Source organism: Centroberyx gerrardi, chromosome 8 (genome assembly GCF_048128805.1).
Source record: "Centroberyx gerrardi isolate f3 chromosome 8, fCenGer3.hap1.cur.20231027, whole genome shotgun sequence".
Lineage (NCBI taxonomy): Eukaryota > Metazoa > Chordata > Actinopteri > Beryciformes > Berycidae > Centroberyx > Centroberyx gerrardi.
The window spans coordinates 10,934,652-10,962,552 of NC_136004.1; the positions used below are offsets into that span (position 1 = coordinate 10,934,652).

The 27,901-nt window shown below is 43.0% G+C and overlaps 4 protein-coding genes across 4 annotated transcripts; 3 read left to right on the forward strand and 1 right to left on the reverse strand.

Moving 5' to 3' along the window:
- Positions 1–249: 249 nt before the first annotated feature.
- snrnp200 (small nuclear ribonucleoprotein 200 (U5)) lies at positions 250–14,702 on the forward strand. The gene is made up of 44 exons (XM_071927846.2): positions 250–502; positions 721–884; positions 1,025–1,196; positions 1,316–1,508; positions 1,675–1,730; positions 1,881–1,979; positions 2,102–2,254; positions 2,357–2,456; positions 2,551–2,687; positions 2,793–2,870; positions 3,311–3,484; positions 3,632–3,769; positions 3,907–4,062; positions 4,472–4,642; positions 4,776–4,969; positions 5,211–5,334; positions 5,589–5,738; positions 5,862–6,104; positions 6,196–6,384; positions 6,485–6,682; positions 6,794–6,946; positions 7,051–7,131; positions 7,591–7,674; positions 7,894–8,000; positions 8,133–8,251; positions 8,335–8,489; positions 8,583–8,772; positions 8,862–9,035; positions 9,302–9,462; positions 9,554–9,781; positions 9,909–10,100; positions 10,403–10,581; positions 10,706–10,857; positions 10,961–11,069; positions 11,175–11,283; positions 11,375–11,564; positions 11,676–11,840; positions 11,964–12,085; positions 12,231–12,374; positions 12,493–12,669; positions 13,055–13,215; positions 13,472–13,553; positions 13,654–13,746; positions 13,894–14,702. The coding sequence occupies exons 1-44, from the start codon at positions 458–460 to the stop codon at positions 14,041–14,043; spliced, it is 6,411 nt and encodes a 2,136-aa protein (XP_071783947.1). The 5' UTR covers positions 250–457; the 3' UTR covers positions 14,044–14,702.
- Positions 14,703–14,774: 72 nt separating this feature from the next.
- On the reverse strand, positions 14,775–19,039 carry ciao1 (cytosolic iron-sulfur assembly component 1). The gene is made up of 7 exons (XM_071927865.2): positions 18,646–19,039; positions 17,874–18,022; positions 17,669–17,780; positions 17,446–17,534; positions 17,162–17,363; positions 16,296–16,365; positions 14,775–15,598 (listed from the first exon to the last, which is right to left on the reverse strand). Exons 1-7 carry the CDS (start codon positions 18,782–18,784, stop codon positions 15,364–15,366), a joined length of 996 nt encoding a protein of 331 aa, XP_071783966.1. The 5' UTR covers positions 18,785–19,039; the 3' UTR covers positions 14,775–15,363.
- A 176-nt stretch (positions 19,040–19,215) lies between these two features.
- On the forward strand, positions 19,216–21,962 carry tmem127 (transmembrane protein 127). The gene is made up of 3 exons (XM_071927861.2): positions 19,216–19,979; positions 20,089–20,253; positions 20,429–21,962. The coding sequence occupies exons 1-3, from the start codon at positions 19,736–19,738 to the stop codon at positions 20,737–20,739; spliced, it is 720 nt and encodes a 239-aa protein (XP_071783962.1). The 5' UTR covers positions 19,216–19,735; the 3' UTR covers positions 20,740–21,962.
- A 760-nt stretch (positions 21,963–22,722) lies between these two features.
- Positions 22,723–26,994, forward strand: gatd3l (glutamine amidotransferase class 1 domain containing 3, like). The gene is made up of 7 exons (XM_071927873.2): positions 22,723–22,903; positions 23,062–23,114; positions 23,213–23,326; positions 23,476–23,607; positions 23,736–23,828; positions 26,449–26,614; positions 26,742–26,994. The coding sequence occupies exons 1-7, from the start codon at positions 22,787–22,789 to the stop codon at positions 26,874–26,876; spliced, it is 810 nt and encodes a 269-aa protein (XP_071783974.1). The 5' UTR covers positions 22,723–22,786; the 3' UTR covers positions 26,877–26,994.
- Positions 26,995–27,901: the final 907 nt, after the last annotated feature.

The following is a 27,901-nucleotide window of genomic DNA, read 5'->3' on the forward strand; positions in this document are numbered from 1 at the left end:
ATTGTTCGTGAGAAATTATATTCGTTAAACACAATTGTGGAAAATGAATAGCCTACATATTTTGTTAAGAATAAAACCACAGATCGTAGTAGATAAGACTAAACACAACAAGCAGGGGCGCTAGTTGTCTAGTTGTGTAGTTTTGTACCTGCACGGACCGTCTTTGTTTGTACTTGGCGTGACCTTTGATCCCGGAAACGGAAATGGCAGGGAGGGATTGTTGTGCGCTCGTGTAGTCGTGCCGTTCTAACGTACGGAGGACGCATTTTCTTTTGCAAGACTCCGGCTTTTTGAGTAATATTATATGCTGTAAATCACATTACTGGGCTGATGCTCCCGACGTCTTCATAAGAAAGGCAGGGTGAACTTTACTCTGCAGCTATTTTGAGTTAGCTGGCTGTTCCGCATTGAGTAAAAGTGCGGCAACGTAACGTAGCTAAAATACAACAGTCCCACCATGGCGGATGTTACTGCGCGTAGCTTGCAGTATGAGTACAAAGCGGTGAGTATGTTTTTTGAGCTAACTCTTTAATAAGCAACACTCAGTCAGTAGTGCATCTTTTGCTGGTTGAAATATATCGTGCAAACATTCGCTTAATTGTAATTTAGTAAGGCTGGTCCGTATTTACTCCGCTAACTAACTGTTAGCAGTTAGCAGTTAGCCTAACCGGCTATGCTAGCCCACAAACTTTCTCACTGTCCCTGTGCTTCATATGTCAGAACTCAAACTTGGTGCTGCAAGCTGATCGCTCTCTGATCGACCGCACACGGCGAGATGAACCCACGGGAGAAGTGCTGTCCCTGGTGGGGAAGCTGGAGGGGACCAAAATGGGTGACAAGTCGCAGAGGACCAAACCTCAGATGCTGGAAGAGAGGCGTGCGAAGTTAGTGCCACACCACATTGCTCTTGTGTCTGTCATGTTAACTCACTTCACCTAACTGAAGTACATGCTTCTAGGGTATCTGTTGAGTGAGAATGGTGACACCTCGATCCTTTTAATTTCCCCTTGTTTTGTTTATGCAGGAGGCGAAAGAGAGATGAGGACAGGCATGACATCAACAAAATGAAGGGCTTCACCCTTCTGTCTGAGGGCATTGATGAAATGGTGGGCATCGTGTACAAGCCTAAAACCAAAGAAACCAGAGAGACCTATGAAGTGTTGCTCAGCTTCATCCAGGCTGCCTTGGGAGATCAGGTCAGAGAAACACTCAAACAACTGCAAAGTACTGTGTTATTAAAAATGTCAGCTAGTATTGCTAATCAATGACCGACACCTGAAGCATCCTTTGACTTGGTTAATATGTATTTCTGTAGCCACGTGATATTCTGTGTGGAGCAGCTGATGAAGTACTAGCAGTGCTGAAGAACGATAAAATGAGGGATAAGGAGAGGCGGCGTGAAGTAGAGCAGCTTCTTGGGCCTGCTGATGACACACGCTACCATGTGCTGGTCAATCTGGGAAAGAAGATCTCTGACTACGGCGGTGATAAGGAGTTACAGAATATGGGTATGTACAAAAGAAGGAACTATGGAGGAATGTTTCACATCCACAGATTGCGTACTTCATCTGCTGTAACAGGTTCAAAAAAACGTCTCTTTCCGATTGATAGTCCCACCGCCCCAATGGCACGTTGTGACTGTGTACTAATATCTGTTAATACTTTTCTCCACAGATGACAACATTGATGAAACGTATGGTGTGAATGTCCAATTTGAATCTGATGAGGAGGTGAGTTTGCTGTTTGCTTAAGAATCGCAGCTCTGAGTTATCCCACATTTGCACTAAAACTTGTACTAAGGTACAGTTTTAAAACGATAATAAATCAAAATTGTCTGGGCTGAATAGGTTGTGTTTGATTTGTTTCCCCCCATTATTAAGGAGGGTGACGAGGACCAGTTTGGGGAGGTACGAGACGAACACTCAGATGAAGACAGTGAAGGAGAGGAGGCAGATGTGGGCTGCACTCTTTCAGCCAATGTAAGTCCAACATCTACATCAATATCTGCATTGGATCAGGCTACTAAATATACAAAGCTAATCAAACGTTTTTGAAATATTGCGCACTACACAATAAATGTATTAATTTCTCTTCCGTCTAGCTTGGTGTCACGGGCGATGTGATGACAGCGAAGAAAAAGGACCTACACCCTCGGGACATTGATGCCTTTTGGCTCCAGCGTCAGCTCAGTCGCTTCTATGATGATGCCATTGTCTCCCAAAAGAAAGCAGATGAGGTCTTGGACATCCTCAAGGTATTTCTATCATTCTGTTTTGCTGTTTCTGTTTAGTACAGACACATGTGTATTTTTTGTGAGCTTTCAGCCCAGTTGACCCTCTGTCTCTGTATTCCACAGACTGCAAGTGATGACAGAGAATGTGAGAACCAGCTGGTCTTGCTGCTGGGGTTCAACACCTTTGACTTCATCAAAATCCTCCGCCAGCATCGCCGCATGAGTAAGTCATTGTTTTAGGATGGAGTAGTTGAAAAAAGTTATTTCATCCTGTGCTCTTTGGAGCTGATAATCAATGTTGTGTTTCTGCCATGCAGTCCAGTATTGTACCATGCTGGCCAGCGCTCAGAGTGAGGCGGAAAAGGAACGGATCATAGGAAAGATGGAGTCTGATCAGGAACTGTCAAAGATTCTTTACCAGCTGCAGGAAACGGAGAAGGAGGATATTATTCGGGTAAGCAGTCTTGTTTCCAGAATTATGTAAACACGTCCTGTTCACATAAGTGGATCCTTTTGTACAAACAGTCACATCCCTTATTGTTGGTCTTTATGTGTTTAGGAGGAGCGATCTCGCAGAGAAAGGGTGAGGAAGTCTCGTGTCGACGACTTGGAATCAATGGACATTGACCATGGAGAGGTAAATACATTAGCAGTGTTCTTAATCCAGATTAACCCAGAATTGTTACATTTTCATATTTACATTATGTCTGACATATCTTAAGATACTGTAAGTACAAAAACAATAAAGGAGACGATAATTTATGCCCTACCTATCCCCCTTTGAAAAATGGCTGTTACAATTCCAGGGTTTAGGATACTTCCATTAATTAATTAAGTTAAATAATCTGAAAAGATAGGGGTACATTGAGAATGCGCACCTGTGTCAATGGGCTGCGAGACAACAAAACTGAGACTGCCATATGCCTTTTCTGATATCTGATGGGAAATGCAACCACTATCCAAAAGTAAAATTGCTGTGGAAACAGCCATTCTTCATTCTTAAGTGCCACTGCTGAAGGTATGCATGCATTGGAGTTAAAAGCATGTCTGTGATAATCCACCTCTCTTGTCCTACAGTCATTGGCGCCTCGGCAGCTGCTAGATCTAGAGGACCTGACATTCACCCAGGGCAGCCATTTCATGGCCAACAAGAGGTGCCAGCTGCCAGATGGATCTTTTCGCAAGCAGCGCAAAGGCTATGAAGAAGTTCACGTGCCTGCCCTCAAACCCAAGCCCTTCGCGGAAGATGAGGTTTGTATGTTGGTTGTATGTCACAGTGCCTTAAACATTTCGGTGCTCAGCTATACGGCACTTAATGCAAAGGCTCCCACTTGATAAGCAATGGATAGTTTAGCAATGTGGTTCTGTCCTAACTGCAACGCATCATGCTGTCATCAGGTGCTTGTTGCTATTGAGAAGCTGCCCAAGTATGCCCAGGCTGGGTTTGAAGGATTCAAAACCCTGAACCGTATCCAGAGCAAGCTGTTTAAGACAACCATGGAGACAGATGAGAACCTGCTGGTGTGCGCACCTACGGTAAGTAAACTTAGTTTTTGATCCATAGGCTGTCACATATTGTTCAAAGGCCTGCTCATGTGAATCCAACAGCATCGTAACACCTTTTGAACAATTATATTTTCTCCTATAATTATGGTATTCCTTTGTGCGTGCAGGGAGCGGGTAAGACCAATGTTGCCCTGATGGCTATGCTGAGGGAAATTGGAAAGCACATAAACCTGGACGGAACCATCAATGTAGACGACTTCAAAATCATCTACATTGCACCCATGCGCTCACTGGTACAGGAGATGGTGGGAAGCTTTAGTAAGGTGAGCCTTGTTCTGTCTTCTAGAGCTCTGTGTAGATACACTCAGGCTGTTTGCGTGCTTGCAAGGCAAAACTTAATCCACTACTAACAGATATTCATACTGTATATTCTACAGTCAACCAGAGGCAGCCAAATATGCTTAAGTCAACATGGCTTACATAGATATTATATGCTACATGAGGACTCGACAAGAGAAATACAAAACAGATGTTGGGATTTGGTTCATCAGTGGTCTAAAAATAAACAATTTGGATGGGAATCTACATGCAGGGGATGACTGTCTATCACTGTTTTTATTTCTGCTTAGCCCCACCTCTACATGTGTATTTAAAGTGAAAGTCACATCTACAAGGACTCTCTACTAAGGTTCAATGATTTGGTCCTCTTCCCTGCCTCCCTCTAACACCCAGCGCTTGGCGAGTTATGGCATCACCGTCTCTGAGCTGACAGGTGACCACCAGCTCTGCAAGGAGGAGATCAACGCCACCCAGATTATCGTCTGCACCCCAGAGAAATGGGACATCATCACACGTAAAGGCGGAGAGCGCACCTACACCCAGCTAGTGCGCCTCATCATCATTGTAAGTGCTGAGCCCATCTTGAAGACGGGCACTGTCGTAAAACTCACCTAGTGCAGCATATATCAAATTTTATGTGCAGACTATTTGACGTCAAACTTGACGATGACAAACAAGTTTTTTATATGCTGTGTAGGATGAAATCCACCTGCTGCACGATGACCGTGGACCCGTGTTGGAGTCCCTGGTGGCGAGGACCATCCGCAATGTGGAGCTGACCCAGGAGGATGTCCGTCTGCTGGGCCTCAGTGCCACACTGCCCAACTACGAGGACGTGGCTACCTGCCTGCGCGTAGACCCTGCCAAAGGACTCTTCTACTTCGACAACAGGTAATGTATAACATATCATATGCCATCTGTTGGTTGTTTTTATCTGAAGCACCTTTTAGCACCTTTTCATGCTAGTACACGAGTGACCCTAGTGGGAATGAAACCGCTAACCCTGGCAGTGTTGGTGCCATGCTCTACCTATTGAGCTAAATAAGACCACAGCCCAGTGACTACAGCAGTGTTTTCTTTTTTGGCCTTGTTGTATGTTCAACTCTGATAAACACCTTCTCCTTCTCTGTAGTTTCCGCCCTGTTCCCTTGGAGCAGACTTATGTGGGTATCACCGAGAAGAAGGCTATCAAACGCTTCCAGATCATGAATGAGATTGTCTATGAGAAGATCATGGAGCATGCTGGGAAGAACCAGGTAAGGCCTGTCTAACATGTTCATCCCAAGTGAGCTAACACAGCACATGCTATTTGATAGACACTTTTATCCATCATGCTTTAGAATACTGTGACTGCATGTTTTTATGGGTGACTCTGGTGGGGAAACACACCTCTAACCATGGCAGTGTTGGTGCAACATTCTGCCTATTGAGCTACAGACAACTTTACATGCATACACAACTGTATGTAACCAGATCCGAGGGCCTCATGACATTTATCCATCTCCAATAGGTGCTGGTATTTGTCCACTCCCGGAAGGAGACGGGAAAGACTGCCAGGGCCATCAGGGACATGTGCCTGGAGAAGGACACTCTGGGCCTTTTCCTCAGAGAGGGTTCGGCATCCACAGAAGTGTTGAGGACTGAGGCAGAGCAGTGCAAGGTGAGCTGCACTAACCTGAGACCTCACTGCAGCAAACTGGGACAGATGAGCAAATTCAAAATAAGGTATCTTTAGTACCTTTTCAGAATCCTGGTAGATTAATGCCTGATCTTGCTCTTCCAGAACCTTGAGCTAAAGGATTTGCTGCCCTATGGCTTCGCTATCCACCACGCTGGTATGACCAGAGTGGACCGTACCCTGGTGGAGGATCTGTTTGCGGATCGGCACATCCAGGTTCTGGTGTCCACAGCCACCCTGGCCTGGGGTGTCAACCTGCCAGCACACACCGTCATCATCAAAGGCACCCAGGTGTATAGTCCTGAGAAAGGCAGATGGACTGAACTGGGAGCCCTGGACATTTTACAGGTCAGTCTGAGCTGGCTGGACACTAAGCTACAGTAAAGCTTGTTTTCTAGCCTAGCTGTAGAATAGATACATAAATTATGTATTATTTCAGATGCTTGGTCGAGCCGGCCGTCCCCAGTACGACACCAAGGGAGAGGGTATCCTGATCACGTCCCACGGAGAGCTGCAGTACTATCTGTCTCTGCTCAACCAGCAGCTGCCCATAGAGAGCCAGATGGTGGGCAAGCTGCCTGACATGCTCAATGCTGAGATAGTACTGGGCAACGTGCAGAATGTAAAGGTTAGTGGCTGGCATGCAAAGACACCTCATCAAAAATGATCAAAGGAACAATTAATCAAATCCTTTGAAAATGTCTCACATATTCTCTTCGCTGTGCCAGGATGCAGTCAACTGGCTTGGCTACACCTACCTGTATGTGCGTATGCTCCGCAACCCCACCCTGTACGGTGTCTCCCATGATGACCGTAGTTCAGACCCCCTGCTGGAGAGGCGCAGGATGGACCTGGTGCATACAGCAGCCAATGTCCTGGACAAGAACAGCCTGATCAAGTATGACAAGAGGACTGGCAGCTTCCAGGTATGCACCTTTATCAACTGAGTGTGTGTTTGATTAATCTTTTTTTGTGATTCAGGTACCTTTTTAAATTGTACTTTAAAATTTGACATTTCTTTCCTTCTCTACCTTAAGGTTACAGACCTGGGACGTATTGCCAGTCACTTCTACATCACTCATGACTCGATTCAAACTTACAACCAGCTGCTGAAGCCCACTCTCAGTGAGATTGAGCTCTTCCGTGTCTTCTCACTTTCCTCTGAGTTCAGGAACATCACTGTGAGAGAGGTATGGCTGATTCTGGACAATCATGGTGGTTCAATTTTAATCCCCAGCAAAATATAATTAGACACACTATATTTAAATGGTGACATGTAGCTTTGTCTTTTCAGGAAGAGAAGCTGGAACTTCAGAAGCTGCTGGAAAGGGTTCCTATTCCAGTGAAGGAAAGCATTGAGGAGCCTAGCGCTAAGGTAGAGCTCATGACTAGTGATGAATTTGAAAAATTAGATTATATTATGTTTATTCAGAGAAGTCCGCTAACAAAATAGAGGCATTCTTAGTGCCCAGGTTGTAAAAGAAGTTAAAGGAGAATATGGTTGATTTCAGACTACATGTATTCCACTGTAGCCTCAGTTACCTCACGCCAATCCCCAAACTAGGCAACATTCTTCTGATCACATTAAAGGCTCTTGTTTGCAGGTTTCAGACAGTCTTGACAGTTTATCTTGAATGATGTCATTTAGGATATTCTGTTACAGTCAACTAAGTATGATACTTGGTCATGATGATGATCATGGCTTGGTATTTTTTGTTTTATTTTTCCAGTGCACAGATTAAGTGTACCTTGAAGTAATATGTCACATTTTACAATGAGCTATCAAATCCCAGTGAAGAGAACTGTTCCTGTACTTTGTGTGTTTCCATTTCAGATCAATGTGCTGCTCCAGGCGTACATCTCTCAACTCAAACTGGAGGGCTTTGCTCTCATGGCTGACATGGTGTATGTTACACAGGTACGGCAGGACCTGCCCTCATTATTTTGCCATGAAAGTTGACTTTTAGGCTGTTGCCCTTCAAAATTGTATGTTTTCCGTACAGTTCTCAAGAAGTTTATCTTTTTTCCCCCCAGAAAACTAAAAAGAACTTGAGTAAAAGTCAATTTTGTTATTATTCTCCTTAAAATTAAATTATCATAAGTTATAAGTCTAACCATAGCGCTTTTTTTCCTCCAGAGTGCTGGAAGACTGATGCGGGCCATATTTGAGATCGTACTGAACAGGGGCTGGGCTCAGCTCACAGACAAGACCATGAATCTCTGCAAGATGATTGACAAGAGAATGTGAGTCCATCAGTGCTTTCTCTCCAAACTGAAATAGGGCCTTGTTTTCACGTCACTTTGTAGCAAGCACATAATGCTATGTTTTATTTGCCAAGGCAGGCTGTTGATCTTCTGTATCCCCGTTCTCCACAGGTGGCAGTCGATGTCCCCTCTGCGGCAGTTCAAGAAGCTGCCTGAGGAAGTGATCAAGAAGATTGAGAAGAAGAACTTCCCCTTCGAGCGTCTCTATGACCTTAACCACAATGAGATTGGTGAGTTTCCATCCCCCGTCACACATGCTTATTGAATTCTCTCCTCAGCCTAAAGAGTAATTGGAAGTATTTTTTGTGTTCAGGTGAGCTGATCCGTATGCCAAAGATGGGGAAGACTATCCACAAATATGTTCACCAGTTCCCCAAGCTGGACTTGGCTGTGCACCTGCAGCCTATCACCCGCTCCACACTCAAAGTAGAGCTCACCATCACTCCTGACTTCCAGTGGGACGACAAGGTCAGTCGTAAGATCCGGTCAAACTTCCCATGATGTGCTGTACCTCAACTATCTACGTTTCGTAGACTGACACACACTCTGTTGCCCACTTAGATTCATGGCTCATCTGAGGCCTTCTGGATCCTGGTTGAGGATGTGGACAGCGAGGTCATCCTCCACCACGAGTACTTCCTGCTCAAAGCCAAGTACGCCCAGGACGAACACCTGGTCACTTTCTTCGTTCCAGTGTTTGAGCCTCTGCCACCGCAGTACTTCATCCGTGTGGCCTCAGACCGCTGGCTTTGTAAGTAACTTGTTTTAAGCGTGTGTTAAACATAATTCACATAATGTTCTTAAATGTAAGCGTTGCTCACTTCTTTCTTTTGTCCTCAGCCTGTGAGACTCAGCTTCCAGTGTCTTTCCGTCACCTGATCCTGCCAGAGAAGTACCCCCCGCCTACTGAGCTGCTGGACCTGCAGCCCCTGCCTGTGACTGCTCTCAGGAACTCTGCCTTTGAGACTCTCTACCAGAACAAGTTCCCCTTCTTCAACCCCATCCAGACACAAGGTAAGGAACAAGAAACAGCAGAGAAACTACAATGCCATTCTCCAAAACATGTTTTCGTTTCATGAAAGGAGAACTTTGAACTGAAGGTCTCAAAGTGATGGCATACTAATTGGCCATTTCTTGGTTGTGCAAGTGAAGGGGTTTTAAGCAAGTGAATGAACGCTCAGGGACTCAGGAATAAGTTTGTAATTTCCCCAGAGTGATGACCAACCGTTTCACTCTTACATTATTCTCTAGACTTAGTTGGATTGTTTCTGTCCCTCCAGTGTTCAATGCGGTGTACAACAGTGACGATAACGTGTTTGTGGGAGCTCCCACCGGCAGTGGAAAGACCATCTGTGCTGAGTTTGCCATCCTAAGGATGCTGCTGCACAATGCAGAGGGTCGCTGTGTCTACATCACTCCCATGGAGGCACTGGCTGAACAGGTACTGAGTCATTTGGAAGTTGGAAGTTTGCTTATCAAAACTATTTCTTTCCATCTAACAATTCATAATTCCTTGCATCTTTGTCTATCAGGTGTTTGTTGACTGGCACCAGAAGTTCCAGGACGTCCTGAACAAGAAGGTGGTGCTGCTGACCGGAGAGACGAGCACAGACCTGAAGCTGTTGGGAAAAGGGGACATTATTGTCAGTACCCCAGACAAATGGGACATCCTGTCTCGCCGCTGGAAGCAGAGGAAGAACGTCCAGAACGTCAGCCTCTTCATTGTGGATGAGACGCACCTCATTGGAGGAGAAAACGGAGTAAGATTGCGTCCCTGCTTTGTGCTGATTTTTAGCAATTCCATATACCACTTCATTAGGTAGTGTACTGTGATAGTCATTTGTAGACTGTACATGCATATTAAAGTACACACTTTCTTTTAATTAGCCTGTGTTGGAGGTCATCTGCTCCAGGATGAGGTACATCTCCTCTCAGATTGAGCGTCCCATCCGCATCGTGGCCCTCAGCTCATCTTTGTCCAATGCCAAAGACGTGGCCCACTGGCTGGGCTGCAGCACCACGGCCACGTTCAACTTTCACCCCAACGTCAGGCCCGTGCCTCTGGAGCTGCACATCCAGGTATGGAAAACTGCTTCAAATTATCTAATTTAAAGGCCTTGAAATGTCTTGAATTCACTTTTAGATTATGTATTTTATTTGTTTTTTTCCAGTGAGAAATCTGCCCAGTAATGCAAACCTATATTCTGATAGGCATATAGTTTTAATTTTTACATTTCAGTTGCGAAAAAGGTCTTATATTTCATTCTAACTCGGATTAAAAAGTGTTGATTTAACTTGATGAAACTGGCAGACACCCTAAACATACCTTAATCTTATCAGGTGCTTGAATTGCTGTTAAGCCTCCTTTCTGCTCTCTTTAGGGCTTCAATGTGAGTCACACTCAAACTCGCCTGCTGTCCATGGCTAAGCCAGTATATCACGCCATCATGAAGCACTCTCCCTCCAAACCAGCCGTGGTGTTCGTCCCATCGCGCAGACAGACCCGCCTCACAGCCATTGACATCCTTACGTTTTGTGCTGCTGACGTGGTTCCTCAGAGGTTAGTCACAACTGATGAACACGCTTGTAGAATAGGAATTGATTATGATACTGCTGAAGGTGGGAATCACACCTCAATCACACCTTTACACTGTAAAGCAAGAATTGTTTTTGTCTTTACCTAGGTTCTTGCATTGCACTGAGAAAGACCTGGCTCCATTCCTGGAGAAAATAAGCGATTCAACCCTGAAGGAGACTCTGGCCAACGGGGTGGGGTACCTGCACGAGGGCCTGTCGTCCACTGAACGCAAAATAGTGGAGCAGCTCTTCAACTCAGGTATGACTCACCAGTCCTCTTCACTTCCAGCTTGGTGGTCTCTGAAGGTGTAGAGTTAAATGATCATTTCTGATGTGCATCTCTGGTCCTTCTCATTCAACAGGTGCAGTTCAGGTGGTGGTAGCCTCCCGTTCACTCTGCTGGGGCACCAATATCTCTGCACATCTCGTCATCGTCATGGACACCCAGTACTACAACGGCAAAATCCATGCGTAAGGCTTCCAATTGGTTGGATACTCTTGTTGAATTCATAAGGTGACTGCAAACACTTATGTGTACATATTGCGTCGGTGACATTCTCCTCCCTTTGTGTGCAGCTATGTGGACTATCCCATATATGACGTCCTCCAGATGGTAGGCAAGGCGAACAGGCCCATGCTAGATGACGAGGGACGCTGTGTCATCATGTGTCAGGGCTCCAAGAAGGTAGCAAGCCCCACCTTTTTTCTATCTTGTTCAGATATAAAGATATAAGGGTAAGAACAAACCAAATCTTTTCTTTCTCCATCCTTGACAGGATTTCTTCAAGAAGTTCCTGTACGAGCCACTGCCAGTGGAGTCTCATCTGGACCACTGTCTCCACGACCACTTCAACGCTGAGATCGTCACCAAGACGGTGGAGAACAAGCAGGATGCTGTGGACTACCTGACCTGGACGTTCCTCTACCGCCGTATGACCCAGAACCCCAACTACTACAACCTGCAGGGTGAGCCACTGCACGCTCAGATTTAAAGGCTAATAGAAAGGACAAAACAAAGTTATACTACAAGTTTCAAGTGTAGGGTTTTGTGTGATATGCTCTCTCTCTGCCCATCAGGCATGTCCCATCGTCACCTGTCGGACCACCTGTCTGAACTGGTGGAGAACACGCTACATGACCTGGAGCAGTCCAAATGTATCAGCATTGAGGATGAGATGGATGTGGCTCCCCTCAATTTGGGCATGATCGCAGCCTACTACTACATTAACTACACCACCATCGGTTTGTGCCAACACAACTATCCTACCACACTCACTGAAAATCTGTTAAAACTGCCTGACTGTCATGCTTGTCATAGATCCTTCCTGTAAGTGCCTATGTGTTGTTTACTTTTGTGTATGGCAGAGTTGTTCAGCATGTCCCTGAATGCCAAGACAAAGATCCGTGGGTTGATTGAGATCATCTCCAACGCCGCTGAGTACAAGAACATTCCCATCAGACACCATGAGGATGCACTACTCCGACAGGTGAACCCACTATATTGACGTAACTCAAATATGAATGACCATCTTTCCTCATTACTTTTGAATAAGTAAACATAAACACGGCCTTCCATTGCTTGTCAATAAGATGAAACTAATTTTGTTGGAACAACTCCTTTTTATATTTCAGCTTGCACAGAAAGTCCCCCACAAACTGAACAACCCTAAGTTCAACGACCCCCATGTGAAGACTAACCTGCTGCTGCAAGCCCATCTGTCCAGGATGCAGCTGAGCGCTGAGCTCCAGTCGGACACTGAGGAGATTCTGAGCAAGGTTAGGATGCCTGAAGATGTTGACACTCTGGCTGCTTTAGGGGAACAAACCATGCACAGAGACTGTTATATTTCTGGATCCGAGTGTGTGTTAACCTGCGTGTTTGTGCTGTTTGTAGGCGGTCCGTCTGATCCAGGCCTGTGTCGATGTGCTGTCCAGTAACGGCTGGCTGAGTCCTGCGCTGGCAGCTATGGAGCTGGCCCAGATGGTCACCCAGGCCATGTGGTCCAAGGACTCCTATCTCAAACAACTGCCCTTCTTTACCTCTGAGCACATCAAGCGCTGCACAGACAAGGTAAACTAATCCTTCCTCATTATGCTGAAAGTACTTGACAAAATCAAATTCTTACTTCAGTATAGATGATGCACATTGATCATTTTTGTACTTGCGGTTTACAGCTATTACTCTGGCGATGCTAATGGTCTCTCTTTATGCTTGGTAGTATTAGTTTTAACATAATGCAGTCTGCTGACAGTGAAGGCTGACTTCGTCATCAAACATCATGACAGATAAACTAAAATACAAAATAGATGTTTAGATTTGGTTCACTGACGATGTAAAAATGCTAGGGATGACACTGTACCCTGTAAGTTTTTTTTTTTTTTTTCTTCTTTTCTGATTCAATCTGTGGGACTTAACTACTTGAAACTGATCCTCTTATCCTCCCTCTTTCCATTAGGGTGTGGAGAGTATCTTTGACATCATGGAGATGGAGGATGAAGACCGAACTGGCCTGCTGCAGCTCTCAGACACCCAGATGGCTGATGTGGCTCGCTTCTGCAACCGCTACCCCAACATCGAGCTGTCATACGAGGTGGCAGAAAAGGACAACATCAAGAGGTACACTGAATAGATTCTGTCAGCAGTACTGTTAGAGGAAGTAATGACTGTTAAAAATATAGTAATAATATTGTGAAGGAAAAAATACAGACAGAAGAGCTGCTACAAGCATACACGTTTACATTTTATGAGGCAAAGAGGAATCTTGATTTCATTGTGGATATTGTCAATATTTTCATGCCAAAATAAAAATTCTGAATTTGAATAGGAGGCACATGTTAATATAAAGTGTGCATGTTTCCATATTCATTCACAGTGGTAGTCCAGTGCTGGTTCTGGTTCAGCTAGAGAGAGAGGAGGAGGTGACTGGGCCTGTCATTGCACCTCTCTTCCCCCAGGTATGTACCAAGTATCTTTGAGTTTTCTCAAGTTTCTATAATTAGTTTTCATTAACCGTGTTTAATGACCCTGTCATATAAATTCTTTTTATTGTTCCAGAAACGTGAGGAGGGCTGGTGGGTTGTGATCGGAGACCCCAAGTCTAATAGCCTCATCTCTATCAAGAGGCTAACTCTTCAGCAGAAAGCCAAGGTCAGTGAGTCGCCCCAAATAGGCAGCTATGAGCTTGTAAAGTCGAAGTCTTGTTGGTGCTGCAAAATCATTTAATATAATCTGTATAAATGCAATAAGTAAACCAGTGGCGTTCTCATTATGTTTAATTGTTTCCCCCCACTGCAGGTCAAGCTGGACTTTGTTGCCCCGGTGATGGGTGTTCACAACTACACCCTGTACTTCATGAGCGACGCCTACATGGGCTGTGACCAGGAGTACAAGTTCAGCGCGGATGTGAAGGAGGCCGACAGCGATGGAGATAGCGACTCTGACTAATCAGTGACCCGACGATGACCAGAAATCACTGTAGCCTCCAATATCTTGTTTGATCTGGAGGGATCAGTAGCTGTTCTCACTGTAGATATTCAACCAGATTCACTTCCCTTATCTTTGTCTCTAAGTATGCCATTATCTTCTCTGCTCTTGTGACAATAACAATGGCAATTTTGTGAGTACAGTTTTCTTAGTTTAGATCACGTGTAAGATGTACACCAGTCCAGAATTATAATGTACAGGATCTGTTAATGTCACCAGACATGTATCACAGGTACATGGGAAAGTCTGCTTACCGTTGTAGTGAACAATTGTCATTAAAGCCCCAATCTGGGATTTTATTGAGTATATCAATATTATCTACAGACTCTTTGGAGGGTAGTACTACATAGTAATTTGCTATTCTATTGCTATTTTACCAGCAACAGATTGTATAAACCACGTAGATTCAAAAACAAATTTATCATGGTCAGGCCTATAGAATATAGTTGGTGCTATACTCTTATTCCAGATTGGGCCTTTAAATATTCAGGTAAACTGTCCAGTTATATTTGTGGGCTTTAATTGCTTTGTTATGAGATGTAATTCTTGGACTGGTCTAAAAGTTTTTAGTATGATGTGCTGTCTTGAGTATTTTTTTTGCAATAAAGAGAATCCACATAGTTCTGACTATCTTCTGTTAATCCTCATGGTTGACAAATTCTGTAATTATGACAAAGAACAGGACAACGACCTGATGATGACCCCCTTTAATTAAATCATTTAATGTAAACTCTTTAAACATTTATCATGAAATGGCAGAAAATTAATTACATTGTTATAAAAACAGATGCACCAAGCACAATACTTGCTGAGGCAGTATATTCATTTTAGAAACAGACCTGAGGGCCTACAGGTGACATGTTAATGATCTGATACACCATAATTAATATCAAGCATGAACCTACCCAACTAGCACAATTATTGTATAAGGATGAATGAACAATATTAACATATCTCTATTGCCGTGTGAAAATCTTGTAACTCCAAATTTGGCAATTTTCATGTTTTAGCTTCAATTGAAAGATTACATGCTCTTCTACGGGTTGAAAAAAATTATGAAACCCTTTCAAAACCCCATCGTATAAACTCAAAAATGCATGATGGTCAATCTGGAAACAAAGTTGTTTTTCTTCCTGAAAAGTTGGGATTTGGGAAATATAAGATTTTTACCCAACAGTGCTGATATGTGTGGCAACTAAAGTGCCACACACATCCCAGTGTGAGCTGCAATGATGAATACTGTCTTTCTTTGATGAGAGGCCAGTCATGTTGCTTATGTGTTCAGTCCTCTTCTTGGTACCTCCAGACGGCCATCTCTCCATTGTCACTGCAGGAGACTAGGAGTCCTGCCTCCTTTGGATGCCAGGCCACACAGTTGATATCCTGGCTGTGGGCCTTGGGTACCTGGGCAGCCACAGAGAATACCGGCTGGTCTGGATCGGCTGTCTCATCCTCCTTAAAAACACGCACTCCATCATCACCGCAGGCAGTCGCCAGAGCACCGGTTAGCGGACACCTGAACACAAATGCAGGTTAATCAGGTTAATCTAACTAGGTGACTTGGAATAAACTCAGCTCAGTGCAGACCTGTGAAGGGCAGATGGCACATTTTCATGTGTTTTCATGGTACTGTATGGACTAAGTGCCATTTCCTCAAAATTATACCACACTGTTATCCCTACTGGTTGGAAACGAGGCAACAGTTAACATGTCATCCTCCACAAATGATGCAGTCCCCCTCTTGGTCAGTTGTGTTTTGACCTGTAACGGTAGCGCCTCCCTTTGGCCACTCCATGTAATTTTGAAAATGCTGGAGTGCAGTAGTGAAATGCATCAGTTGTCCAAGTTTCGTCAAAATCAAATTATTGGTGTCTGAAATATAGCATGACAGACAATAATTGGTGTAATTTTGAAAATGACAAAATGCAGTGTTAAAATGCATCATTCCCCCAAGTTTCATCTACTGATCAGTGGTGTCTGAGATACCGCATATAACACATGGACAAACAAAACGAATGATGTAGCACCCCCCTTGGGCCAATTAGTAACATTTTACGTGTTGAACACAGTGGTTTCGTCAAAATCCTCACAGTGGTGTCTGAGATATTGTACGTGATGGATGAACGAACAAATGTATGAACGGAAGGAGAGAGTGTATTGTGCCCATATATGGGAATCATCAGTTAATCCTCTCAAGAGGAAATGTGTCTTACCAAGCGACATCGTACACTGCGCGTCCATGGTAACCTGACAGAGTGCAAACACACTTCCAAGATGCATTTCCTGTTAAACAAGCAGAGCAGAAGGGAACGGTTAAGATGAAATATTGTACCAGTCTCTGTCCCATCACGCATCCACACTCACTTTAATTTAGTCAGATTTTAGTCATATAAATGATTCAGTTCACCGTATTATTAACTGACTAAAATAGTAAATAGTTTTAGTCAACAAAAATAGCAATATAGTTGACAAAAATGTCTACTGCAGCAGCTCTTTAACTGTATATTAGAAGAATTAGCACCACTGCATTAGTGTAGATTAAAACATCTACACATTTCTCAATTCTGTAGACCTGGAAGCTGCAAACAAACATTCACAATCTGAGAGCTGTCTGAAATTTTTGGGAAACTTGTCAAGATGGACAAAGAGGTGCCACGCTCTGTACATTAATGCATGTCTGTGACTGGAATCATTGGATAATAATAAATCATGTCTCCAATGGTATGCATGCATTGTGTTTGCTAGTCTTCGAGAGTAAATATGTGAATGTGATTAGATATTATAAACTATGTTCTTTCCAAATATACTTTTAACAAAACAGTACCTTTTTCTCCAGGATAGTTATGATAATCGTCTCCTGCAGTGTTTTTCATTTTGACATATTTTTATCAATAAACTGAATGATATGAAATTATTTCTAACACAGTAATGGTAAAGAATTTTAGAATAGAATTTTACATAGACATTGTTGACTAAATAAAAAACAAAACAAAAAAACCCCCAAAATTCATACATTTTCTGTCATTATCGTGAGAGGATTAACGCTGCCCACACAGAACATAACAGAATACGAGCTCACCCTGTCCATCTCCATTTGGAGACTCTTTCCAAATCTTCACTGTGCGGTCATCGCTGCAGGAGGCCAGTCTCTGTCCACTCGGGTCAAAGCACAGACTCCAGACTGTGGATGTGTGCCCCGTCAAGGTGGCCCTGCACTCCCAATCATCATCCTCTTCCTTGTAAATACAAATGTTGTTGTCGTAGCTGGCTGAGGCCAGAAGCTACAGAGAGACATAGATCAGAGAACAGCGGTGTGGCAAAACCGGGGAATCAATAAGGAGTATGGAGTAAGCCGTTACCTACCTCCTGTGTTGGGTGCCACACAACATGCTTGACATCTTGCGTGTGAGAGTTCAAGACGGTAACACACTCATACTCATCCTCCTCATCCACTGTGAAACGCAAAACATAAGAGATCGTTTCCATAAACATTGTGGGATGCATTGGTAAATAATGAGATGGCCATTCTCTTGCCGTCAATGAAAAGAATGAATGAGGTGTCGACATACTGTAGTTTAGCACTAACCTTCCCAAACCCAGACACTCTTGTCTCGGCTACATGTGGCCAGCAGATTCCCTGAAGGTGCCCAGGCCGCACACTTGACCTCATTTTCATGTCCTTCCAACACAGTCAAACTCTAGAAAACGAGATTACACTATAAGCAAAATCTGAACAGGTAGAGCAAAGCATTAAATGACAAATACACTGCAGATTAAACATCTCATCTGACCTCAAAATCATTGTTCTTCTTCTTCCAGATGCTTGTAGTCGCATCAAAGCTGGCAGAGGCCAGATAGTTCCCACAGGGAGACCATGCCACCTTCCTCACAGTGCGCTGGTGTCCGTCCTGGAGCACAGTCTTGCATTTCCAAGAGTCACCTAAAATGGGGGGAGCTATGTTATTCTTGCTGTCCCAAAAGTGTAATTGTACAAATAACAGAGGAGCTAGCAATTACTGTTGGGTGGTAATGCATTACAGTAATCTTATTTTGTTTTTCAGTAACAAACTGCTCTTTCATCTTCAGTAATACCTTTACAGTTACCAATCCAATAAATAACTTGTTACTTTGATTATCAGATTGAAGTTGAATTATCCAAAAAAATAGCTATAGCTTAACGTTAGATGAGATATGGCAGAAAAGATTACTGTCTCTGATCTGACAAAAGTATGGTAGGAACATTGGACATCAACACTATTGGTTTCTCTGGTCATTCACAGGAGAGGTAACTAGGTTATGGGGATAGGGTCTTTCAAAGAAAAAAATGTTGCTTTTGTGAAAATATAACAGTTTTTCGCGGGTGTTTGCCTTATGCTGATCGCAGACTGTAGGTCATGGTTTACCCACCTTGTTATTTCACCGTTACATCACTGGAAACGGTTCATTATTCTTGCTGTGCCAGAAATTGCCAATGCAGAATTGTAACAGAGACCTAGCAGTAGCTTCACAGGCAGTCATTGCATTGTAATCTTTCCACTCAATACATTTAGCTGACCAGCTCACCTTCTCGTCCCCATATCCGGACGGCCCGGTCGCCTCCGCACGAGGCCAGCAGCGTCCCGGTCGGGTTCCAGGCAGCATACCAGCACCGGGAGTCTGGATGTGCGTTCAGTCTCTCAACAAGGACCAACGCGTTCTTCATATCTAGCTAACTGTTACAACTGACAGTTGGCTAACGGTACCTAAATTAACGTGCGCCACAATGCGCTGCAACAACCCAACCGCAAACGAAATGCTAATCTCCAAAACAGAAATAAACGTCGAGTTAGAAAGGAAAGGAAAACACGGAAACTATTTGCACCACCTGACAAAGTACAAAATCATGCAAAATATGAGTTCAATCCCTTACTTTTCCAGTTTAGTTACATTTCACAAACTTCCTGTCCATGCCTCTACTTCTGACAGTCATGAGTAACGTTACAACCTTGATATTACTGCCCTCTATCGGTCGGGAGTATAACGTTAGCTCGCCATGTTCCCAATGCGGCTGTGTCCTTACAGAAATCACCAGTAGATGGAAGCACTGTTCACCACTATCGTTTACACGGTGGCTTGTGGAAGCCACGAAGAAGAATGGCATGAACAAGGAAGAAAATATTTTACAGGAAGCCAGCATAAGCTGTCTTTTGTTTTTGTTTTGTCTTTATTTTTTCTACCAAATGGATGGATCTTTATCATAGGATTAGTTAGCTAGATTCGTTATATATGTGAGTTTACTTTAGTTGTTTCTGTTAAGTGCGTCGATTTTTGTATGAGAGTAACGTTGACGAGATTTGGCCAGCAAACGTTAGCTCACAACGCTAACAACAACACAGTAGGCCTGAAGGCCATCTGTCCATTGTCCGCCCGTCATTTGCCTGTCGCGTTTCGATTGAGCAGCTAATTTAAAGTTAAAAACGTCGACTGTGGAACATTACTATAATTAACAATAACTGTCCTCCTGTCTATCATCCATTGGCTAGCTAGCTGGGTCGGCTACAAAAATTTGTACTGGCTACCGAGGGAGCTTGTCAGTTTGCTGACCTTTGTAGCCTTAGGGATTTTAAAATCGAAACTAGTGGGACACCATAACGACAGACGATAAGGAAATTGGATGACAATGTATGCACCACCGGGGTCCAACGTTCCTGGAGGCCGGAGAAGGAGAGGGGGCACCTCTCTGCCCAAGCAGCCAGAGCGAAGCCTGGCATCGGCGCTGCCCGGCGCCCTCTCCATCACGGCGCTGTGCACGGCCCTGGCGGAACCGGCCTGGCTGCGGGTTCACGGGGGCACGTGTCCGAGGCAAGAGCTGGGGGTAGCAGACGTCCTGGGGTACATTGACCCCAAGCTTCTGGATGGTGAGAACCAGCCCTAGGCCCAGCGCAAATAACATCAAAACCAGCTGTGAAACGGTCAATATCCAATGGCTTAGTTCTAATGCTTTGTGTTGTTGTCACTGTCTTTTAGACTACTGTGTGAACCCCCAGACCATCCTGCTGCTGAGGGTGATCGCTGCCTTCTGCTTCCTGGGCATCCTGTGCAGCCTGACTGCTTTCCTTTTAGATGTGTTTGGACCCAAGCACCCTGCTCTCAAGATCACACGCAGATATGCGTTTGCCCACATTCTCACAGGTATGAGTTTCTCCTATCACTGCTCTTCAGTACGAGCCGCAGAGAAGTACTTTAATTTGTCATTGATGTTCCAAGTAGGTCATTTGTACTAACTGATTTAAATCTGAACTATTCCTGGATCAGCCAATTAACTAGTAAATGATTGTTTTCCCTGTTTATCTGTTTGTGCCCTCAGTGCTGCAGTGTGCCACGGTGATAGGCTTCTGCTACTGGGCCTCGGAGCTGATTTTGTCGCTACAGCAGCAGCACAAAAAGTACCACGGTTCCCTCATATACGTCACATTCGCCATCAGCTTCTACCTGGTGGCCGGCGCTGGCGGAGCCTCTATCCTCGCCACAGCTGCAAACCTCCTGCGCCACTACCCCACCGAGGAGGAGGAGCAGGCTTTAGAGTTGCTCTCCGAGATGGAGGAGAGCAGCGAGACATATCCCGCTGATTATGACATTGCCAATCAGTTTCAGCCGCCGCCTGCCTACACGCCCTAATGTAACCAGACTGGCCTTGTTAACACACGCTTCTCTATGAGCACTGCTAGTGGCTTCATCAGCAAACCCACTCTTTATCAGGTGGATATCTTCGCAAATACTCTCCATAATGAACACAATGTGCACAGTGAGCGCACATCTTCCTTGATTGTCGGTGCTTGGGTGCATGAAAGCTTTCTTTAGTGGTGGGCCGAAATTTGGGAGTTGATTCTTTCTTTCACCACTGAAGCTTTTAGTGATTTGCATGTAAATGGCTCTTAGGATTTGGTCCTTACATGTAAAGCAAACTAAACTATATGAAGTGCAGTTTCAACATGGCTCATCGCCAGTAATTGATGGAATGGTCTAAGTCGCAGCCTGATCAATGCCAAATTTTGAAGGTGGGCTGTTGGCAGTGTGTCACAGCAGTTGTGTTGCGCCTGGTTGGATGTGGATGGAACATCATTAAGCATCATTTTGAATTGATTTTTTGATATGCTTGCCACATGTACATGGTTTTATTTGACTGAAACATCAACAATGTAGAAATACACTGAGAAGATTGTTTTAGACATTTCTTTTTTATATTCTATCAAATGGACCTTTATTTATTAACTGGTTGTCCCTAGTGCTGTGTCTTATTTTCTTTCCTTTGCTGTGTAGACATCTGTTGTTACTGTTTTAGTCTCATTTAATCACATCTGTATTTGAGATGACACAAGGTAAAAAAACAGATTTTTCAGATAATGTGAGACAGGATGTACTTTAAAAAGGATTATGGCATGCTCTGTGTCTTTTGCTACAGCATAAGAAAGTTGACACTCGTGGAGAAAATAGAGGAACATGTTTTTTCTATGTTTCACAATGACAATAAGGGCAACATTTAGTAGACAAAATCTCACCACATAAATTAGTCTTGTCACGTTCTTGTGTTTGATTTACAAACCTTATTTGTACCCCGTGATCCCCCTGTGTGACAGTTAAGTATGTGTTTTCTATGCATGACTATCCCATTTGTCAAATTTTAAACCTGTTGGCAGAATCCTACAAGAGCATCTCGAGTTAGGGGCCAGCCGAGGCTTAAAGTTGTGATCTACGATGTATTGATTCTACTTGGTCATATATTGTTCTGTTTACGCAATTTCTGCATTTTGTTTCTCAAATTGTTGCTATACTTTCTTCAGTATGTAAATATTGTTGACTGTTTATACATAAGAGTGGTCATAATAAAAATAAATGCCCAGTTTTGCCTCGCATTTGTCATCTGTGACCAGACGTTGAACCTGGGGAATGGGAAATCTGACCTTACTAATGACAATCGCATGCAGCACTGTGGGCAGGAGCCGCAGTTTGGATTCAACAGGCAGAGAGTACATTGACTTTGGCACTTCCGTCTGACCGGGGTATTTCAAGGTTTGCTGTCTAGACATTGTAGACGCAACCTGGCATTACAGCAAGTAAGAGCCTTACAACTTAATAGACTTTAAAGGGCATATGTCTCATACTGTACAAAGACATCACTTCCACTGCTACCTTACATGCACCACATAAACAGCATTTTCAGCACTTTTTCACAAAATACATACTGATGTAGAGTGTTGCACAAAGGTCAGCAGTCACGGGCAACTACCTCAGCACGTTATATTGAATTTTAGTTTTTAAAGCCAAACACTTGCCGTTATTTCTCTGACCTTTTCCAACAAGAGACCATTTTAAGAGTTAAATTCTAAATGGGCCACAAGACATTTCATGGGTTAAATCAGTTCATGTTTAGACTACATTGCAAAGCTGAGGGGTTGCTTGGTGGCCAAATGACTTAAGTTAATTCGATGAATAAACAAGGTATTAATAGGGAGGAGGTGTTAAGGAGAGGTATAGGTCAGTCTAGGCAAGGAAGCAAGGGCTCTTCCCAGAAAATAAGGCTTATGCGGCGGCGTCACTTCGCCAGAGTTTGCCGGTATAAATACAGCCGCAGCGAGAGGAATATTGCACGCATCAAACGTCTTCAAGGCTTGGTGGCATAAACTCAGATTTCTTTTACAACACTTTGACAGGTTGAAGCTAAATCATGTTGGCAACCAGGACCTTGCTTTCAAAACAGACACTGGCTGCTCTTTCTCGTCAGCCTGCCTGCTTTGTTCACCAAGGTGACTATGGCAACTGGGGAAATACCAATGTTGCAGTGGTAAGTGGAACATATCAATACAGGCTCTGGCAAAATAGATAGAAAATACATTATTGTGGGCAATTATATGATTAGCAGGAAAAAAAGGCTGTCTTTGTATTCTGATTTGTGAACCACTATGTAAAAGTGATACCGACAGTATCTAACCCTTACTTCAGGTTTTCTCAGGATGTGGCTGGTGGGATGGGACTGATGTCCATGAGGCAGTATAGTGAGTATCATGCCTGCTGACTCAGAATAGGAATTTCAGTTTATTGCACAGCATTACATTTCAACACACAGAGATGTAATTCACAACTGTGTCTTCAGCACTATGTACCACCTGAGCCGTAACGGAGCACGCTTCCAGATGTTTGCTCCAAATCAGCAGCAGATGCATGTGATGGACCACATGAAAAAGCAGCCTGCCTCCGGAGACAACCGGTATGTCTGTTAGGACGGCATCGGTACACTTTCAAATGGAAAGAGGTTACAGATCAGTCCAGTGAGTTGTTTGATGTCGCATGCTTTGTATGTCTGACTTGACTAATTCCACAAAATAGTATTTATGATTATTTTTGGCCATTACATAGGCACATGATGGTGGAGTCAGCTCGTTTCAGTCATGGCCAGGGAATGATGCAAATGCAGGACCTGTCCAAGCTGGATGTCAACAGCTTTGATGCTGTCATCTTTCCTGGAGGCCATGGCATCACCAAGAATCTGTGAGGAATAGTGGAATGTGAAGTAGTCACTTAGAGGTTGTGAGAGAAAACTCCATACATAATGATTATGATACGATAGAGTGAATAGCAGCAGTATTTTTATGTAAAAATAACTCTCAACTCTTTAGATCCACATTTATGAAGGATGGCAAAGACTGCAAGCTCCAAAATGATGTGGAAAAGATCCTTAAAGATTTCCACCGTTCACGCAAGCCTATTGGGTATGTATGACTCTGAATATTCAGTCTATTCTGTCTAAAGGTACAGCAGATCCCTGCTGAAGTGCAATCAGAGGTTCAAGTATTGGGGCAGCGGTGTGAAACTGAACTTCTTTTGGCTGTACACTCACTCACATTACATTTGTATTTTAGATCCAGACATGAATGTGAGGCAAAATCACAGACTGCCATTGATTCTGACCATATATTAAATTAGATTAGACTAGATAATTAGATGAGGCTTAAATTATCATAATGGGGAAATCGGGTCGCAGCAGCAGAGAATTGGATATAAGCTAGATAAGAATAAGACAGACAGTGAGCGCTGTATACGTCAAAATGGATGTTGCTCACATGTTAAAAAAGTTTGGAGAACTGTGTCCTTTTCCCCCAACATTCATTATTATTATAGTTATTATGAACAATAAGTTATGCATAACAATTAATAATAATACTGATAATTCCTCTACTAAAACTACTACTACTACTAGTACTACTAATAATAACAATAATAATAATAATGCTACAATGATTGACAGCATGTGACAGCTAAACCTGAGGATTACATGTATTTTGTAATTTGTATTTTTAAACACTGGAGTAAAACAGGCCTTTTGATGTAGGATGGACTAAGACAATTCTCAAAAACTTTCAACTACAATTCAGTCTAAAAGAACAAAGGAAATATAGTCACAATTTATATCTTTAAATAAATTTCAGATTGTATCTTAAAGGAACACCATAAAAATAGAGAATAGTAGTAAAACCATAAGCTGAAATAAAACCAGTAGAGGTATCAAGTAAAAGAAAAACAAACAAACATATAAACAGTATATAATAGCAATCCTGTAAAAATGTGCATTACAAACTGTCAATATATTGTTTGAGAGCCCAGATGGTCAAAGTCTGATGAACTTCAGTTTTGAATCTGGGGCCCTGACCTATGACCTCTACTGTGGCTCATATGGGGTTAAAGGTATGTGGAGCTTTGGCTTAGACCTAGCCTTCCTTTAAAAGTGGTCAGTACAAAGTTTCATTTTGTCAGGGTTCAATCCAATGGATTTAAAAACATTTTAGAAGTGTTTACAAGGTTTCCAGGATAGTAAATGATCATATCATCAGAATGAAGGCACATTTTGACACATTGTGGCCTAAATTATCAATGCAGATAATAAATAAGAAAGGGCCAAGCACAGAGACCTGGGTCACTCCTTCACAGAACTAACATTATCACATAGTGTGCACTGGACAGGATAGTTTACAAAACACCAAGTGCTTGAGCTGAGAATTCTATAAAGATCTGTAGGTTAAATAAGGAGATAATGCTGCCTATTAAAGGCAGCAGCAATATCATTTAAAATCTTAATACTTACCATTTATGTTTTGCTTCGTGAAGCCTGATTGGTAAGTTGATACAACTACATTTAATTCCTTGAGTTGCTGCCTCATCAGAGATTTGAGCACTTTGGCCAGGACAGACAGTTTAGAATTAGTCCTGTAATTGTCAAGGGAGGAGCATAATTGGTCTTCCAAATCCTTTTCAGTTATCTAAATACACCAATTAGAACTGGCAGCTGAAGGTGTGACTTGACTCAGGCAGGAGTAGGGAGATTTGCAGCAGTCTTAAGCAAGAGGAGTTAAAAGCATGGTTGACCTTCCTCAGATCACAGTGGTAAAAATGGCTTGATTTTGAAAATATTCAGTACAAAGAAGCAGAATTGCACTTTGATCTTGACCAAAAAAACCAAAACATTTTTGTAGAGTTTGAAGGGCCAAAATGAACAATTTCAGATTTGATTTTCTGAATTGTAATTTACTTTGCGACATCCAACATGATATCTGTGAGGCAATCTTTCATTGTGTCAAGGCAAGTTGGATCACTGGGTTAGCTAAGATATAACTGGGCATCATCTGTGTGGAAAGGTACATTTTATTTACAGATGTGGCCAAGTGGGAGTATGCATGGGGAGACGAACATACATCCTAAAATTAAGCCCTGTGGAACCCCCAAAGTGGTATTTGCTAAGGATGCTGATTAATTACCTATTGTGACAGAGAAGGCTGCTGTCACTGTAAACAAAAGTAATTAGTTATGACCTATATGGTGCACAAGTAATAGATATGTACTTCTATTTAAAAATTTTAGGCACAATTAAAGCTGCTACCTTATACAGGATATTTTGAACAGCTACTTGCCAATTTTGCTCACAAAGAGCAAGTAATCAAATATTAACTTGACTAAGTTTAATTTCTGAATATTTGTTCTCTCAAGTTGGGGGAGGGTGGCTGGCCACAACAATAGCAATTTCTCTAATTTGTTTTAACTTGTAGGCAATATGTAGTCATAATCAAATGCTGACAGTCTGTACTTTTGCCTCATACTCATATTTTGGTCAGTAATGCAAGTTGTTTAAGTATACAGTGAAAACAACCAACATCACACCACTGTCGCCATACTTCCGCAACTGACTGTATGCTGTGAAAGCCATAACTCTTCAGGCTTTACATTTTTCCTGGCTGATACAGGTACAGCAAATGTTCTTACACCCTGATCAGTCTTGCTCTCCTAATCTTGACTTAATAAAAAGCTCCACTGACTGTCTGCTGCTGTCCTTTGTTCCAGGCTTGCCAGCATGGCTCCTGTGCTGGCCTGCCGCGTGCTGCCCGGCATCGAGGTGACCATGGGCTATGAGCGGGATGAGAACAGTCGCTGGGGTAACTGGCCCCACACAAACATGGTGCAAGCTGTAAAGAGCATGGGCGCACGCCACACCGTCCGTGAGCCATACATATCCTTTATAATGTCTCTTTTTACTATAGATGTTAGTTAACTAACGCTGCGCGAAATGATGCACACTGTCTGTTTATTTGTTCTGAACTGCTAATTCCTGTGTTGGCCTTGACTGTTTGTATCACGAAGCCTATGTGGACGAGAAGAACAAAGTCATCAGCACCCCTACATTCATGTGGGAGACAGACTACCACTATCATTATATTTTTGATGGTATTGGCAATATGGTCAAACATGTCATGCGTATGTCAACCAAGTAAGCGAAGATGATGAGCCTGGACGAGGAATAGAGGAAGGTTCTGTTGACATCCAAAATATACCTTTGTATTGTGATGAATTTTAAAATGAATACCGGTATTCATATAAACGCTTTAGTTAAAGAGCAAATGGCTTGTCGTCTCATTTTTTTCATGAAGTCAGATTTATAGTTAACAGTATTGGGTAATAGGTCAAACATGTCACGTGTATGTGAGCCAATGTAGCTGTATTAATGAGCTTGGATAAAGATTACAGACAGCAGGGTGGTGCACTGACATTTAGAGGGGGCAGGGGCTTAAGTCTACAAAAAGGACACCCTTTCCATCTGCTGTGACCCCTTGTTTAGACATCTTTCTGGACTAGAGAAAGTAGTTCTTCTTCATGCAGGAGGGGGATCACTACATCTGTAACACGCACACTAGTCCTGGGAGCCCACATCTTAAATCAATCAAAGCTAACACTGACCTGGTCACTAGAGGTCAGCAGTGCAATGAATTTGAGCACTAAGCATCAGTTTGTCGTAGTTGAGCAGTACTATTACACTGTCTAAAAATATATTTTCATGCAGGACAATTTTTGATTTTGAGATGCTTGTCACCAGTGGCATTCTTATGTCAGTAGGTCACATTGTGAGGAAGACAACTGAAAAGCATAAACAATATATATCCAAAAGTAACAGCAAATATTTTTTGGTCACATAAAGGCCGATTCAAAGTTAATATAAGCCTTGCATGTAGACACTATTCATTTTTTAACTTGACTCAAACTCCATGACAGAGACACACAGCACTGAGATGTTAAATCTGTCAAAGAACTGATGATTCTGACACTATTGAAACATGGCATTGTCTATTAGCTAACTAGAAGCTATTTGAGTTAGCTGGTTTATTCAGCCTACAACCACTAAGCTCCAGTAACATTTTTGGACTATGCATCCATTAAATTGTGTCTTTATTTCATTGAATGGCACACAAAGACTGGATTTCATTTGAGAGTGTTTTACCTTCCCTCCTCATCACTGTTTCCT